The sequence below is a fragment of the Poecilia formosa genome, unplaced genomic scaffold (genome assembly GCF_000485575.1).
Source record: "Poecilia formosa unplaced genomic scaffold, Poecilia_formosa-5.1.2 Scaffold8, whole genome shotgun sequence".
Taxonomy (NCBI): Eukaryota; Metazoa; Chordata; class Actinopteri; order Cyprinodontiformes; family Poeciliidae; genus Poecilia; species Poecilia formosa.
In genome coordinates this window covers 2956818-2976050 of record NW_006799947.1, presented here as the reverse complement: position 1 = coordinate 2976050, position 19233 = coordinate 2956818, and the positions used below count along the sequence as shown (strand labels likewise).

Genomic DNA, 19233 nt, shown 5'->3' with positions numbered 1-19233 from the left:
GGTGCTCCATTTCCTTATCCTGCTACTGATCCTGGTCTTACCTTACAGGACCATGTGTGTAAGAATAAGTTGGGTTTATCTGGAACCTTGAAGTGGGTGGGGGGTGTCACGGTCAGGCTGATCAAAGCAAAAACCGAGCTTTGTGACGGTGCCAGGAAGGATGATTGGAGGCAGGCGAGAAAGAGATGTTCATGTGCACCAATGGGAAGCTGACGCCCAGCGTGGAGGCCAATTGGAAAAAAACAAAACAAAAGAAAAACGAAAAAACGTGGAGGACAAAGGCTCCTCAGCCTCTCTGAGGGAAGCTGACAACAACCGACTCACCTGACTTGGCCACAGTGTCATTTGGAAAACTTAGGTCATCCTCGGCTACCCAGGAAAAGTTCCAGTATCCTCTGGGAATCCCGCCAGCGTTCCTACTGTCCAAAGATTCACCTGCAGTGACAGAAAGATTTCCCCATCAGATCACAAGGTAAGAGACAAAGAAAATGCGACACCATGGAATAGCTTATAGAAGGCATTCAGCAACTGATGATGCTCTTTTTTTGTTTTTGTACTTGCAGTGACTGTTTAAAACCACAGACTAATTAATGGAGCAACAAAAACCCAGCAGACTTTTTAATCCGTCTGCACAATAAACATTGAAAATTAAAAGAGAACACGATACTGCATCCCAGCAGTACAACCTCTACAGATTCATTTCGCTAAACTCGAACAGTATCTCGGTGGAGATGAGTTAGAAAAGTCCAAGCAGCTACATAAATTGGTTATTGGATATCAATACACTGCATAATTACCTGAGGGCAGGTTAGCCTAATTTTGTCTGACTTCATCTTCACTTTCCAAACTCAAAGACTAATTATCGCAACTTCGAACTGAACGCTGATACTGTAAAGACTTTTCTCCTATACTTCATGGATAACCCCCATCCCCTTCACATCTCACACACACAAACGCTTTCATTTTGTCCTTAACTCACAGACAATTAGAGTACAGTCAGACTAATACGCTGGTGACAGAAAAGGAGACCCCTGCACAAATCCTGCAGCCATTTTAAATTATCTTTAAAGAGCAATTGACTGTAACTGCTGCCTTTCACGGTCTGAAAGCATCGTGTTTTTTGTTTTTTGTTTTTTTTAGGCAAAGTTAGTGAAATAATATTACTTTTTTTGTGTGTGCAGCATAGCTCCCATAACACTTGGGTGACATTCTTGCAATGGTCTCATCCACTATTTACCGTCAAGGTCTGACTGTCTATACCGGAAACAGAATTAATGGATTTTGAGGACAACCATCGTTCAGTAGATTAGGAGCTCAGAAATCCTCGTCAGGAGAAATCCCTTTGTTCCTGATGTTCTCTTCTCTTCTCGAAAACAAGAAGCAGGATTCCTACACATTTGTCATTTTCTAATTTCAAATCTTTCTCAACTCAAATGGTTTCCTTTAACTGTCTCCATTTTTAAGTATTATCCATCCATTTCCGTTCATTCAAATGGTTTTAGAATGAGTGAAGAAGGCAAACGAAGTTTCTTGAATCCTAATTCTAATCATTTGTTATGGAAATTATGCAGTAGAGATTTGACTGAATTCTATCAATTCTCCAAAGAGGGTCAAATATCAGCCAGAAATTTGTTAGAATCTTGGTGATGACTGCAAAAAAAGTGTTATTTCTCTGCACTTCTCCCAGGGATGTTTGACCAAATATTATTGGCAATGTACAATTATATTTAAAACAGCATGTATATATTTTACCGTTTAGATTGGAAACAACTGGTAATTATACAAAGTTTAATAATATTAAAAGTTTGTATGTTCAATGCATCTGAAACAGGCAAACACAGAGGAGCCCAACATAAACTGTGCAGTTGAAAAATATCTTTACATCTAATGGAATAATCAAACCACAGCTTTTTTCTGTACAGTGCAGTGGTTTTACAAATAAAAGAGATAGCAAAATGCAGTTTGCTCAACAGATGAGTGAACCTGAGCTTGACAAATTGTTAAAGTTTATTCCTTAATTAAAAATGTTCCAGCATTAAACATCAACCTATAACATGTCCAAGAAACGTAGCAAAAAATATAGCATTGGCTCCTGTGAGCTTTAAATTATTTATCAGTTTGTGTTTCTGTTTGGTGCATGCAACCGAGAACGCTGGCGGTTTTTAATGTCTTTCAAAATATATTCATAGAAAACATAAACACAATCTCCTCCACACATTCAGGGGGGAGTTAATAGTGTTACTTTTTTCCACCCACACCCAGAAATCTTTCAAATACAGGATGGATTGATGCATAGAGGTAGAGTCACACTGTCACTTTAATATCCCTATGCATGAACATACACCCTGCTCTATCTTTCCGACTGTAGTATGAGCAATACATTGTGAAGCAAAGGAAGAGCGTTTTCTGTTCGCCTTTTGACAATAAAGTAATTCCATCACACACATTCTGTATAATGGTTGGATTTCCAAATGATTTCCTAACCGCAGACATCTCTACAGGACAAAATGTTTCATTTTTAATAATATTGTGCATTGTTCCAAAAGGTCCCCTGATACCCTAAAAACCAGCAGACGAAACCAGTGGAGAAAAACAGAAAGGTTCACAAGACGGCAGAGGAACAAATAGGTTTTTGTTTTTTCTAGATAGTGCAATATATGATGTATGTGGTGCTTGTGGCCTCTGTTTCGTAGCAGTGCAGTGGTCCAGAAAGGAAGCCAATTGTCCATGAAAAGTGGAAAAAGGGTAAGTGCCCAGGTAGTAGATTTGCTGCTCTGCTATAGCTTAGAGATGGTGTACTCTAAAGTGGGACTACAAGGATCCCGGAATGCTTTTCTTTCCCTTATGATAACTGGGAATTCTCTTCTGTTGCTTATTGTATGCAAGTCAATTTCTAAAAGGCTTGTTGAAAAAAAAAAGTTATTTATGTGAAGAAAAGTGGAATGATACATGGAATAAGTATTACAAATAGTATTACATTTCTTAAATACTTAGTGATAAGTTTTACAACGTTTACCATATGCTCAAAAAAGGCACCAACTGTCCATGTAAGAGGTGAAGGTTTTTGCCTCCTCTTCTGTGTATGTCATCACTTCTTTATTCTGATCTTTTTATTCTGGCCAGGTCAAATTCTGGGACATTCTAGCGACTGCAAAGCCAACTAAAAGTTTTATTTGCTGTGATTTTGAAATAACTGGCCTATTTAGAACAAAATCCTCCCTGGTTTCATCTTCAAACGATCAAGAATGGGTTTAGCATCCCTCCACTCAATCATACTTCTTTGATCTACATAAAGCTGCATGTACTAAAGGTTCTTTCACCTCAAACATAACTCTTGTTTAGGGTTTTGGGGTGATGTGTAAAGCCGTCCCTCTTCCAACGATTACATCGAAACAGGTCAGTATTGTTAATGAGAAATCATGTAGCTGACATAGGCTGGCACTTAGATACAAATTTTCTATAACATTATGCACCGTTTCACATTTTAAATTACATATTACACACATATAATTTATGGAATAACTTATTTTGTTTTGTATGCACGCCTTTGTATTATTTGATTATTTGGATTTCTACATTTAAATTTCATGTCAACACTTATTTTCTCCACTCTTTGGCATAAAAACCTTGTCTTGCTGAAAGAAGATTAGGCTTGACGAAGGCATTTGGAAACGTAATGAAACACAACAGCAGTATCAAGCAGTTTACACCTAATTAAAAAGGAAATGAGGAAGCAACTCCCCCCTTTTACCCCGCTGCGTTTTCATATGCTCCGGACCTCGGCGTCCCAATTGTCCTCTTCTTTCCCCATTAATTAAAGATTTACCAGGGGATACATACATTACTGCCTAAATAAATTGATCACCTGTCCAGCCCAGTGACGCGCCATTAAATGCTTGTCAAAGTCCAACGACGCCACGTCAGCCGACAGAGGCCTGGAACTGGCTGCTCTCCTTCTACTACAAAAGGCCCCATTGATTTCCATCAGCAGACTAAGGCTTTCATCAAGGCCTTCACAAAATGCCACACAAACTCTTAAAGCACAACAACATCCACACACGTTACCGCACAACAATTAGCGCATCATACCCTGCAGATATGTGGCACTGGCTTCATCACCCAAACATGAGGTTGCTAACAAACGTTAATGCAGTTGTCATGTTTTTTTTTCCCCAAGACTTGAAGTCTAAGAGGTTAAGCAAAGCAGACAGATTTAGGTGTTCTTGTTAATATGCCACCTTTCTGCGTTTGCCGTTAGCTTTAAGTCTGGGGAAGCGTTTGTCATGTTCTTGGCACAAACCCGGTCTTGTAAACAAGCAGAGATTTTTTATTTTTTTTGCTCCAGTTGTAGAATGCAGCCTATTAACTCAGAGTGCTGCCCATGAAACTCAACTTGAGGCCTCCAGTAACGTTTCTGTACAGAAGGAGGCCATCCCAGTAAACTCGCTTCTTCCTCTCGCAGAGCTGTCATGGGACGTTAAAGGCAAGACAGACACAGGAATCACAGCCTGCTGAAAGGAGTTCACTAACATATGAGGGCTATATGAGGGAAAAGTGATTCTGAAAGGAAAGATGAACAATAAAGTCAAGAAAACAGCAGTTTTACATTGAAAATATGCTTATAGTATATGATTAAAACATCAAAGGCGTCTTCTTTAACTGTCTGTCGGGTGATGAATGTATAGCTTCTCACGCAGTGAATTTTGCTCTGATCACGCTATGCTTCAAAACCAGCATGCTCAAGATTAATAACATCAGAGGACTGTCCCTGACAGTACTAAGGCTGCTCCAAGAGGTTAAAAATGTTCATTTCTGTATATTACACAAAAAAGTGCTGTTTCAAAAGAAAAAAAAAGAGCTAAAGATTTCATCAAAGAAACAAATCGATTTATTTCAGCACAACACTGGCTTCCTGGTCTTCCTTGGCACACGTTAATGGAAATTATTTTACTCTTGCACACTGATTGGCCTCTCTTTGAAGCTACACAACACCAATCAAGCCAACAGCATCACATCTCTCCACAAGAAGCCTCATTTTCAGAAATGCTTGCAATGCATAACAAATGACTCATCAAAAGAGAGACATCTACAGTAAAGAGCCAAGAATCTCAGTTTTAATGAAGACAGTCATTTATAGGCCCAACAGAGGAAAATGATTTGGAGCAGGTCTTACACTTTGGCTATGACTGCTAAATTTTCATGGAGATAACTGAACTAAAGCAATTTTTTGTGGCTGGCGTTGGTAATGGGTATATTAATAAATAAATTTAGCCTGACTTGATTTTAGTAAACAACAATAATCTACTGGGGTCCTTATTATCTTTAGTTTACTGGTCAAACACACTTTCATAGACAACTCTGTTTTGACATGTCACAAAGGCGCAAGATTTGTTTCTTGCTTTATATATATATATATATATATACACACACATATACATACATATAGTAAAAGTACAGCTTCTTAGTATAATTTTGGACAACAGCACTATCTTTGAAGTTACGGGAGCGATTTTTTAAAATAAACTTCATAAGGCAAATATGTATGAAAAAAAAAGTGGAGTCTAGAGAATTATAAAATATATTTTATCCCAATATGCAGGTTTTAGAACAATAAATTTAACAAAACACCAAGTTTTAAACATTTCTTTGACAATGGCATCTCATTATCCTACAACCTGCCATTTATTTTTATTCAGCGTGAAATACTCATGATTAGTCTAACACGGTTGTCACACACATTATTACTGAGGTTTCTCTGCAATAAAATTCCTGAAAAGAAAATATCCTGCTACTTTCATAAGGGGTTATATTTTGATATCTTGCAATCCCGAGTGCATATGAAAAAGCTCAGTGTACTAACTTGTGTGCCCTAGTTCCACACACTCAAATTTAGCTGCAGAGTTTAAATATTTTAAAAGAGTTAGAGGCAAGTTTCAGTATGGGAAGTGAGGCAGCAGGCAGAGTTTCAGAGATTAAAGTAATTCCCACAGAAATGAATGAACTTCCAGGAGACCCGCATGAAATGCCTTGCAAAGATTCCTTTTGGCTCCACCGTCAACTCCAGTGTGTATTATTGGGACATAATGTCATTGACCAACACAGAGTATTGAATGATTGTACAGGAATCATGCGAAAGGAAGAGGGGGAAAAAAAATTCAAAAATGTTTTACAAATATGAAGCTTGAAAATTGTACAGAAACTTAAGTAAACAGAGTTCTCCTGTGGGTTATGTAACCTCTACACGAATACTATGAATCATCATACATATAGTTGAGAACAACCATCTTGCAGACCAAAAATACAACAGACACCAGAGATTAGGCTATGTAGAAGATTAAGGCAGGGTTAGGTAATAAAATATCAAGAAAAACTTTTAACGTCTCACAAAGACGTCTGATCAATTAATAATCTAAAAGTGCAACAAGTATTTCAAACACAAGACCGTTCACATAAGCTGACAGTTTTAGCAAGGAGAAGCGGCCAGTCGTCCAGGGTAACTCTGGAGGAGATCCACAACTCAGGTGGGAGAATCTGTTGGAAGGACAGCGATTTGCCAGCATTCTGCAAACCTGTTGAAATATATCCATAGCAACAGTCATTTTAAGTTTGAGGAAAACGTGTGGAAGAGCACCCACTAGTCAAAAGACCTATAAATTACATCACGCTGATGTCAGAGTTAATGGGAAAATGGACGAAGGTAGATATGGGACCATCATAGAAGCAAACGTGTTGGAGACTGCAGAAGATTTTGAAGTTGAGCTTCGTCTCTCTGTAGGGCTGCCAACCAAAGCATAAAGTCAGAGATGTAATGGGACAGATCAGGTCAAAGCAGAGTCATGTGTTGGTATGGCCCAGTCAAAATCCAGTTGTGAATCTATTGTGTAAAGATTCTTCATCCAGTCTGACTGAGCTTGAGTTGTTTTGCAAAGTAGAATGGGCGTAGGTTTACCTTCTTTGGAAAGCTTTCTTCGTAAAGAAAGCTGGACAGGATAGAGACATCAAAAACATTTGCAGCAGAAATCGCAGCAAAAGTATTGACTCAGGGGATGAAATGCAAGCTTCACTTTTCAGACGTTTGTTAGGAAAAAACCTTTAAAACCATTTGTTGTTTTCAACCTTCATTATGTGTAACTTTATGTTGTCACATTCGCTTATAATCCTCCCAAAAAAACACTGTAGTTTTGTTTTAAAGGTTTTGTTGGTTCTAGTGGCCTTTATTTGAAAGTAGTTCGACAGGAAATAGGGTAATGAGAGAGGGGGAAGACATGCGGCAAATGTCACCAGGACGGGAATCGAACCCGCGACTACCGCTACGAGGACTAAGGGCTCCATACACAGGTCATAATTTAAAACTACAATGTTTTAAATGATCAAGGTAAGGAAAACATCAAAAAGTGCCAATGCCATTCCAAATGTGTGTAGTATAGAGAAATATGTAAATGATTGCAGATAGGACTATAAGATGCCATCAAAAATTAATGGGAATTAGAAAACATGCCTTTTTGAAGTAAATTCAAGTCTTAAACTTTAGGTTCTGTGTGACTTACTTACACTAATGCTGCGACCGCAGTGTTGCACGTTACTTAAAGAAGTACAGTTTAGTCTGACTAAAAGCTTTGAGAGGTGTAAGAAAACCCTCTAATCACATTGACATCTTACTCTCTTCAGTTTTGGCAAATTCATCTTACTTTCTTTTTAAAATCTATTCAAGCACATTGCTGGAATGGAAATAAAAAAGACATATTCTCAGTCAAAGATAAACAGAACTTGGCAAGACAACTCAAAGGGGTTGGGAAAAAAATTATAAATAAAATGTGTAATATTAAAGAACTTTAAAATGGCAGTATGGACTCCTCTAGCAGAGCTTGCCAACATTTAATGTGCAGCTTGACTCTCAAAGGAAACAACAACTGAAAAAGAAGCTGGCAGAACAGACGTCTGGGTTATTTCCACAATTTGGTCACCAGGTGGGGATCCAAATGCAATTTCCACATTTTTTGGAACAGCAGCAGGCCGTCTGCCTGGTTGCCAACAGGAGGCAGACTCACATGGCCTCTCATGCCCAAACACAAAAACATCCCAGCTTCGGTAGACATAAGCCGGTTTCTGTCCTCACTGTGATTCCGCTGATATTCTAACAGGAGACGCATTCCTGAGTGAAACCAGGCTTACAGCTCATCAGGGTGTTTCACGGATGGGACATATAATGTGTTCAAGTCACAATGTACCCCTCTCCTCTACTGTTGTGCTGATCAGGGAGATGAATTTTAGGTCAGCCCTGAATTAAATTATTTTTTACAGAAGCTAAAAATTTCTGCTTATGGTATAATGTCATAATTTCATACTTTTCCCAAGCTCAATTTTCCAGAGTCATCAGTCCATTTCTCCACCTATTATCAAAGTTAAGATACAGAGGTTGAGAATGAAATTAATGGTGTAAATTTATCCATCCGCAGAATGGATGAATGGAAAAACTGATGGACGGAGGCACCGAGGGACAGATAGATTAATGGACAGACAAGATAAATGGAAGGATGAATCGACAAATGAAAGAATAGATTGCGGGGCGGACGTATAAAGATATAGATAAAAGGACAACAGATGATTGAGAGTAGACATGACAAATAGGTAGATGTATAAATTAATGAATAGATGGGCAGATGTACTAGTAGATAATGGGGAGGCAGAGATCGCTAGATTGAGGGAGGAGTAGATGAATAGATGTACGGAAAGAGGGTTGGATAAATGGATGGATGAATGGAGAGGTGGCTGTACTGGGGACAGATGAACTGGTTGGATAGTTAGATCCATTTCTGGATCTATGCATTCTCCAGATGACAAGTCCATGTGCAAACTAAAGTAATTTTTGACTGTTTTCTTTTTCCAAAATCATCCAGACCTGGACAAAACTTCAATTAAACGGTGGACGATCCCAGAGCCCAAAGAAATCCATAATACTGAAAAAATCCACACTATTTATATATTATGTCTGTTGTGGATTGACTTACTGAACAAAACTCTTTCAAAATGAATGATCTTGAAAATAATGCGTAGGGATCAGCAGAACGGTGAAGAATAAATAAATTAGCAAACAACAAAAAAGTTGCAAACAAGATGTCTACATCTTAAATGACATCAAATTAATGTCGATGTTTAACTTCTGTTTCCTCCTTTGAATTTGCATTGTTTTAAACTGTACTCAAGTAGCTCATAAGCCCATTTCTCTATATGAGTTGACCTTCTTTTTGGTTAAGTTAATCCAGGAAACCAGGCTGCAGCAGCGAGGCGACATAACATGAAGGGGAACATTTCACTAGTTTCCTCTCGAACAGACCCAGTAATGACACCAGCAGACTAAGAGTAGTTTTCTGTTAGTGTCTACTAATCAAAACAAACAAACAAAAAAAAAATCCATGATGGGTTTTTGATTTATAGACACTGTACCTAGTGAATAGCAAAAATACTAGGCAAATCATGTTCAGACTGAACCTTTGATCGAGTCTAGAAAAAGCAAAAATGAAAATGCATGCATTTAAAAACAGAAGAATAATTAACTGCGTTGATATAAATTGACAGGTAGGATTAAAGAATCAGTGCAGAAAGCCTCTTCATATAGCACCTAAACGCACCTTTACGCTTTTTATAACAAAGCAATGATGTAAGCGGGGAGTTTCTAATTGTGAACCTCTAAATAGCTGATAAACAGCATCTGCAGAAACACACCTGCTTTTGCAAACTCTATTGTGTGGAAGAATACCTCTTAGGACCGTCTGACCATGATTTCAGATTTTCTGTTTCGTTACATCATCAAAGCACTCACTGAAAAACATTTGAAATGTTCTTACTCCATGTCAGAGAGCTTGTCCTCAAGAGACAGTCGATATGTTTGTGTGTATAATGAACCGGATTGTCCGATATTTCATGTACAGCTAAAACATTCAAAGAGCAAGTTACAGAACCCGACATGAACACCACTCAGCCATAACCGTAGTTTCCTGTTAATTCCACTTTGAGCAGCTCAACATCAGCAATTTTCACTTAGTAATGGAGGAAACTCTGTTAATTTAAAGCTGAACCGGTCCAGTTTACATTTGGGACGACAGTTACAGTACAAGCTTCTGCACAGCAGAAGCTTGTACTGTAACTTCAAGTCATGGCTTCTTATTGACGGAGGTGTCTTCAGTACTGGTTCAGATTATTCTTTCAATCAAAATGTTCTTAAAGTAACTTCAGCTATTAGCTGGTCTAAAACGTAGTACAGTTGGCAATAGGATCTTAGCTGTGGCAACCCTATTACTCTGCAGTATCCCAACCAGTTTTAGGATACTGCAGTCTGATCAAAATGTTGCCTCTAGTTGTAATATAGAATATCCAAAGAATACGCAATTATATTAGGTCATGCATAGTGCTGCAGCTCCGCCCAAGAGCATTTTCACACTCTGGATAGGGCACAAAGATGCTGGGAAGAAAGGGGACACCAAAAGTATCAGGCTCAACCACTATAATTAATCACTTATTTAACCTACAATGTGTGAAGCATGTTAACAAATACAGGACAAATTTGCTCCAGAAAAAAAGATACATTTCTTCCTGTCTACCCCACTCCGTGCCTCCCAGTGGTCTGTTCTTTTATGCCTCAATCTCAAATTTGACAGACACCTTTGAACACCTCAAAAAGGCATCAAGAGTCAGGGTGGAAAAGAGAAATAGAAGAACGACAGAACGATGCTCACATCTCTCTCTCCATCTAAGTGTGTTTGTCGTGGATGGATGGGAGGGAAACAAGCAAGATGAATGATCAAAATTATTTTACTGTTGCTGATGGGGTAAACGTTGCAAAGCTTCATTCTGCATGCAGTCAGCATGTAAAACACGTCCATATCGCTTTGAACAAATGAAAGACAAACACATGAATTTAAATACTGTAATAAAAGCAACAGCTATGTAATATTCAGTCTGGTCTGAAAGCATCAAAAGAGAAAATCAGTTTGATAAATTTTCAATTGTAAATAATCTTCTGGTTTGCAAATCAGCAGCTCTTTCAAGGTTATACAGTTTATACATGCAGTCTTTTCAAAGATCTTTACCAGAGGTTATTGATGTAAGCATGTACTACCTAAAAGAAGAATATTCTTTTAAATCATTGGGAATATATTGGAGTGTGAGAATACAGTATAAGCATGAGTCATCAGACTACCATTCCACATCTTGACAGATCTTCATTAGTTAATGATAATTTTGCGAGGACGCTCAAGCACCAAAGCGCAGCTAGAATCCATTTTCAGGTTAAGGTTTGGGTGAAGTTTTATGCAAACACAAGCTGTTGAGAGCGGTCATTATCCAATTCTGTTGAGATAAAAACAAAGGCCAGTCATCACTGCTGTCACATGTTTGCCATCAGGGCCCAGTCATTGATCTGATGTCTGTCCTATAGATCTAAATACACACTGCCTCCATTTAGAAAACAGCAGGCTTTGAGCCTGAACCTTCCTGACAACTGTGAGCCAAACAATGAAGCCACTTGCAAAGTCTCAGCTGGTGCCGCCCGACCTAGTTATACCTGCTGAGCATATAGCAGACCTGGCTGAATGGCACAATAATGAAGTTATTAACTTTTGAACTGGAGAACTTTGATTCTTAGTCATGATATTCGTCACTGATTAACTGGTGTAAAAAGATTTTTTTTTTTTTTACATACAGTACAGATACATCAAGAAATGATATCAACAAAAATTTATTTTATTACATTAATTTCATGTAAAATCTGAAACAGAACATTACATAAGACCAACATAAGACAGATTTCAGGTCCATAAATGGTGTATTGCAACCAACACATTTTTGGAGAACACTGTTGATTCAACAGATGCATCCTTAGTAGGGAGAATAAGCCACAAAAAGCAATTGCAGAAGTTCACTCTTTACAGTGCTGTGCTGCAATATTCCATTGAAAATATTTCAATGGAATATTATGTGGAAGGAAAACAGCCAGTGTAAAAAGTGAACAAACAATTTTCCAATTTGTGGACTAGGAGCTGGAGTCAATGTCACGGCCGTCGCACATTAAAACCGTTCCTGATTCGAAGACTTCAGATGCTAAGGTGAAAAAGAACTGGACAGCTGTTCAGTTATTCCGGCCCTTGTTTCAGATTGAACTAAATTCAGCATTTTATTGAGAAATCCCATCTCAGACTCTGCAAGTAGAGCAGAAAGGAATAGAAAACAAGTTGCTTGCGACGTTAGCACAGCCACAGAATGATTAGGGAGTCATGTCATCTGGTGGTGTTGGTCCAGTGTGTTTTACAAATCCAAAGTACCTGGCCAATGGCTGTGGTTACTGGTGTTCTTGACTGGCTGGCAAACTGGTCTGACCTAAGCCCAGTCGATGAACTATTGTCAAGGAGAAGAGCAGACCCAACAATGGAGCTGAACAGAAGGCCACCATCGAAGTGATTATCCATTGAACCGCGGACTGATAACCTCCATGTCACGCTGCATTGATGCAGTTATAAGAGACACAACAAACCACAGGGAGCGTGTGAAGTTCAGTACATAGACTTACTTTTCAATAGACTTTTAAAACTCCCTCAGTGGTCTTATGTAATGTTTTTATTTTTCAAAGAACTAAGCTGCAAGCATAAATAATCAAATCTAACAGAAATAAATGCTTGAAATCTATTACTCAGTGTGCAATGAATCTGGATAACACATGAGTTTATCTTCTGAATTGGATTGTTGAAATTAATTAACTTTATGCTGATATGGTAATTTGTTGAGACGCGCTGATTTTTTTACTTGGATGTGCAGCCCGTAAAACCACCGCACCTCCGTATATGTCTCTGGACGTATATTTCTTTGGAGTGTGGGAAAACACATACGATAGCACAACTGTTGTAAATTGGTAGTGCAGAAAGAGCTATGATTATGTGTCTGTCTGTGTGTGGCCTGTGATTGACTTACCCTGAGTGAAAGCTGCCTTTTACTAAATTTTAAATTGGATAGTCTGGGAGAGAGCTGGCCTCCTCCAGCTGATGGACTGATGGATGGCTTCTGCCTTTGAGTACAAACACAGCCATGAAGGTGCTTGTGTAGTTCCTAGTCAATGCAAAGAGTGTGAAAGAGCTAGTGCTAAGTTTTGATGGTTATTTCAAATCACTGAATATTGCCTGTATTTTATCCAATTTATCTTTTTGTTGCATTTAAAAAACTTAACTGGAACCCAACTACTTTTTGTAATCGCAGATGTAGGTGAATGTGGTTTTGCTTTGTATTCAGCATCCTAAATTAAGGATGACAAACTCATTGATTTAAATGCAGGACTACTTTGCATTACCTCTCTGAAGATGTAGAATCCTGAATCCACACTGCTGCTGGATAGGAACGAGGTTATTTGCTGAATGAGTACAGAAGCTCTTAACTGGCTGAGCATTATGAGCTTCAAAACAAAAACCCGTCTGAAATTTTATGAACCGTAATGGCTTTACAGCACAATATCAGCACTGAGGAATTATGCGCTAATTTGAAATTAAAAATAAGTTTTTGAAGCAATCATCACTTTCTTAAATCACATAAAACAATCTTTTCAATCTTGTATGACAGCATTTATCTGCTTTTCTGCATTCCAGGCTTTCTTCAGTGAGACAGATGAAATGCAAACATTATTGCCAGGTAATACAAGTGCAGTCCTCTCAAAAACCCTGTTGCTGTGACCTTTCGAGGGCTCCGTTAAGCGCTGCTGTATCCATGTATCACAGTCAATTAAACACCTTTGTATTTCTCTTTTTCGCAAAGAAAAAGTACCAATTTAACCGTCACCGTTGCCTTGGAAATATCTGTATGCAGCATTAAATATAAGGGGAAAAAATACAAATGTATTGTTCTTTTGTCTGTTATTTGGAAAAAAAAGTAATCTTACTCTGAATGCCAGTTCTTTAACATCAAAAGGAAAATGTCCTGTAATTTAACTACCAATTTCATGTTGGGGGAAAAAAAAAAAAAAAATCCAGAACATATTTTTGTTCTACCTCATGTTCCAAAAAAATAAATAAATGAATAAAATCTAAAACAAAGAATGTTGAACCTCTTTACAACAGTCTGGCTTTCAACGAGCTGCAACATATCAGTGAAATTTTGACATTTGATTGTTCAGATAAAAACAGCACCAACTGAGGTAGTAAGGGCAGTAATTAATTTTAATCCATCCCATATTGCTGCAGCCTTTACTAGTGTGTCCAATCTCCATCCAATCATCTAACCCAGATCAAAGTTAGGACGATCAGGTCGCCAAGTTTTCAACGAAGTCAGCATCATTATGCTTTGTTCACAGCATCATTACAGTTCAAGTAGCAACAATTTTGACAAATTACTGGACCAACTGGTTCTCCTCTGGGTCCAGCAGAACAATGGCAATGCAACTGCTCCATTAGACATCATCGACAGCGAGAATTGCAAAATAAGACCAGCGGTGGCAGCAACATATTCCCTACATGACAGCATGTCAGAGGAATAAGATCAATCTCTCTTGGTTTCCAGTGAACATTAATGTGGAGCTCGGTCACATCAGGAGCTAATTGCTGTAATGCAGGGAATGAATTAGGGGGAAATAGTAGATTGAAACAAAGCAACACTATTTCTATTTGCGCAATCTAAAATGTTCAGGTATAGGTAGACCTCAGCACTATTCCTGTGGGTTAAAACTTTTTTCTCCCCACATACCGCTGGCTGAGCCGTCAGTCAGCTGTGTATGCCGACAGCAAGAGGAAGATTTAGTTTTCTAACAGCAAATGCCACTCTTAAGGCAACCCTGCCTTATAACAAAGCTTTGCAGTAAAGTATGAGAGCTTTAGAGACCTTTGGAAAATAAACAGTCTATTCCAGTATTGTTAATTAACTATCGAACTTGTCTTTGAGGAAGTAGGACACACTGAACATTTTAGAAAGCTTTTATTTGAATCTCTTGTGCCATACTTATTGAGAAGCATTCACATAAAATAAACAAAACAGATTCATTTTTGTCATTTATATTTTAAGATGATCAGGGTGTTTGCAAACCTTTAAATAAAAAAAAATTAAAAAAAAACATGACTGCACATTTTCCTGGAGTATAAATGTGTTGTGAAATAGAGTCCCATTTTATAAAACAATGCTAAAAAATTTCCCAAGACTCAGTGTTAGAGAACAGCTGTAAAGAGTGGCTTCATGGGATCGTCAAATCTCCACAATAACCATTTATTTCAAGACTTTCGTGTCTTTATGAGGGTTGACAGTAATTGTGGAGGGAGCTGTAGCGGTGCAAAACATGAAAATACCACAATTACAATGAAACATGCATCAAGGAACTGCTGGTGAGTGGAACAAGTTGATTTTCTGCTTGATTGGCCCCAATCCATGACCTACGGGTTAACCACATTTAAAACTAAACAAATCGTTTTAAGATTAGAGACTGCGCCACACATAAGTGCTACCACACGGGGCTGACAACAGTATTCTCTAGTGTTGACACTGTTGTTGAAAGAAAAATACAATAAGTTAGACATTTTTAGGATTAATGCTGAGCTTATTGCTGAGCCTAAGGTGTAAATGGTGCGAGAACCTATATAAGAGGCACCTGTTTTTTATTGCAGTTTATCGAGGCTCAAAGTGAGAGAAAGACACAAAGCAGAAAACAGGAAGGCTAAAGGTGCTCTGCTTAATTCATTTCAGAACTTGAATTGCTGAGTGCCCTTGTAATAAAGCTTATAGGGCACTATAAAATACATGGAAATCTCCATGTATTTTCTCTACTGGAACATACATGGAGACTGATGTTTTAGTTGTACAAAAAACACTAATCACATTAATCCCTAATGTAAGATCCTAAAGGAAAAAAAAGTAAATAAAATAAATAATCTGAATAAGCTAAAATATTTATTGAAATGTTAAAGATTTTGATACTTGAAATTAGTGTTTCGAAAGCTAAGTCACGAAACACGTAGCTTTTGTTAACAATTCATAGGCGGAAGTGAGACCGCTGCGCAACGCACACAATGTTCCAGCCGGAACATGGCACGCTAAATAAGAAAATATGATTTAACAAGCCACTGCACAGTGGTGCAGTTGGTAGCACTGTTGCCTTGCAGCAAGAAGGCCCTGGGTTCGATTCCCAGCCTGGGGTCTTTTTGCACGGAGTTTGCATGTATGTTCAGTCAACGCAATTAGCAGTATAACAACCATTATAAATAATAATAAAGAAACTGAGACTGACAGAAATAATAGGTTGACTACCTTTGTCAAACATGTAAAAATAAATTTCCACAAACCTCAAATGGTTTAAAAAGTGCAATGCAACATAATGCAATAACATGATCCTCTCAGAGCACAAAGCATAGAATTAGACTGAATAGATCTGCCCATATGGATCGTGCACATTACTGCAGATACCCGACCCAGAATTTTTTCAATATTGGGATTGACAAATATATTAATATTGGATTGGTGCTTCTTACTTGGCTATTCTTCTGCAAAGATTTGAAAAACAAAAAACAAAAAAAAAAAAACTCCTTTTGATACTCTGCTTTGGGCATCATCAGTGTTTAAACTCTTAATCAAGCTCTGTTCACTTCAACAACGGCTTGGAAGAGGCTGGAAAATATAATGAAGTTCTCAGTTCCCTGTCTGAACTAGACTTAAATCTCTTTCTCCTGCTACGTGGCAACTGTTTGAGAGGATCACCTCTTCCATTCTCACTAATGTAGAGCACATCTCAGTGAAAACTAAATTATAGAATGAAGGAAAGATTTTCAAACACGCCGGCAAAGGCATTCTTTCATTAGACAGCTATGACTTCAATGATGTCTCTGTTGCGAGTCACGGATCAAGAGAGAAAATATTATTGAAAAGGAGACAATCAGAACTCCTCTGAGCTGAAAAGCCAGACTCTGCCAGCCTCCCCGCACTGCAAATCAATTACTGCAACACACAATGACACAAGTACACTCATTTTGCGCTCAGCCCCTCAAATTTTGGCAACAGCTGTGCCACATGTCCCCCCCCCACACACACACAATCCAACCAGAAAGAGTTGCAGCTGCATAAAAGTGGACATGATTTACCACTGCCCCTGTAATCACTGGAGTTAATGTGACGCAGGAAAGCTTTTAAAAACTGAAACAGTACTCCATAAATCCAGCCTGACTCCTGACCTGCCATTTCCCCTCTCCACTGTTTTCGCCACTATCTGCTTGTTTGAACCCTCTCCAGTCTCCACAGTCGCACACAAACACACACATTATCCCTTTTTGTGCGGTAGTCAGTCCATCCAGCTACCTCTTCACACATGCAGCTGCTCTTTATTCTGTGCCATTCCACTCCTCTACTGCAGGGCAAGCTGCAGCTAGTAAATCATCTCCACAGCTTGTTAACAGTTTGTCCCTTGACATTTCTTCGGCGGAGTTGTGTAAGTGGTCGTGCTGCCGCGTTTTAAAACCACTTAACATGCTTTGTGTTGATTTTAGTTTCCAACTGAAAAACATTTGAGCAGGGTAGGTTTTAGGGAGAAAATTGCAAGCCTGATGCAATGTTTGACTGATCAGAGAATTCACCACTGTTAAGCATTTTTTGTACTACTTTAATCAAAAGCATGCAGAAATAAGCATTTAGCATAAAGATTGTGTGACGCTGTAAAGATTCCTCGGTGTTACAAGATTTCCAATAATAGGGACAATAATAACTGCATATATTGCATATATTTATAGGATAGGTGTCTGGGTAAAAACTGAGTATTTTCCTCATGAATCAATACAATTGGTTAAGGCATGCTTCTGTTTAAAAGCACAGCTTGGATGAGTAATGTATTCTTGAGCTGTCATTTCATGCAGAGTCTCGCTGCCTCCGCTCGCAGCTCAAAATAAGCACAGAGGGAGTTACAGGATTTCATAAAGATTTTGGTGCTTTTGTGGCTACATTAATTATCTACAAACACGACGTCACTGTTTTATTTACAGCCCATCTCACATTAGCTTTACTGTTATTAGGAATCTGGTGTGGACAATCTACTGGGTATTAACAGATGGTTTCAAAGTGAAACATCATAGCCTCTTTATAAGCTAGATGAAAATATTTCATTTTCTAACTCAAAAGATCAGGCATTGTTTAAAAAAAACCCTCACAAGTCAGAGCTAAATGTGATGCAAACAAGCAGAAACTGTGAGTTTTTAATCATGGAGGTTTTAGCCCAGATACTGGCTTCTTTATCTACAGAAATTCTTTTCTCTGTAGTTTCAATAGTTTGGTAAGCGTACTTTCTCTAATGTTTCACAGACTTCTTGAATCAGAAAAGCAATACAGCTATGTTTCTGGTATTGTGACAGACCTGGACTAAAAAGACAATACCGAATCACGTGAACTTCAAACATACATAGACATTTTTTTTGGCTTGATCTAATAATACTTTCCACCTTTTACTGCCTGCACCTATGTTCACTAGGAGTTCAAACTGTAGTTAAACTACGCTTAAACAATGAGAAGCAGTTTCCCGTTTCCTCAGAGCAAAAATAAATGTATCCTTAAAGGGCACTGTTGATTATAAGTTTGCTATTATTGTCTGTTGATGTTACAACCACTTAACATAACCTTGTTTTTCCCACAGCGTATTATAAGCCTGGTGGGCTACCAGGCTTTTCTTGCTCCTCCATGAGGCTAAGTGTTGTTTATTTTAACTAGTTCGAAGCAGCCCAGGTTTATTCTTGCTGATTTTGTTTTAACATTGTCTAGAGATTCTGTGTTAGAGAACGTTTGCGAATACAAACTGGCTGGTTCCGGTTATCCACATCTTCCTCTACAGTGTCTCTGTGGATTTCATTTTTTATGATTTGTTAAATCCTAGGACATGGTTCTATAGTGCAACGGCCCATATAAAATGGCTCTGAATATTTAATGCTCACATCAAGCTTTATAGGTCTTCTTTTTATGTACTTTGAAATTTTAAACATCTTTTGCAGTTGTAACTAAATACTTTAGAGCTTGGCAAAGGTCACCAAATTCAACTTCAGATTCATGGGGTTCCATCAGCTGTTGAAGATTAAAGGTTGCTGAAGCAGTGTCATTTCATTACTCAACTATCCATGGTCGATTGCACCTTTGGCCTAAATTTCCCAGGTTCCTTTAAGTTGCACGGCAAGGATAGAAATGTTATAAAACTACTTACTTTCTTGCAAAAACTTAGTTGTTTTTGCAAAAACTTAGTTGTTTTTGCAA

General features: G+C 38.2%; 1 protein-coding gene across 2 annotated transcripts in view; it reads right to left on the bottom strand.

Annotated features, from left to right (window-relative positions):
- alk (ALK receptor tyrosine kinase) overlaps positions 1-19233 on the bottom strand; it is a 399799-nt gene that overhangs the window by 230380 nt on the left and 150186 nt on the right. For both annotated transcript variants that reach the window (XM_016662468.1, XM_007575639.2), the window contains exon 2: positions 325-435. In XM_016662468.1, coding sequence (XP_016517954.1) covers positions 325-435 — 111 coding nt within the window. The remainder of the gene's footprint in view (positions 1-324; positions 436-19233) is intronic.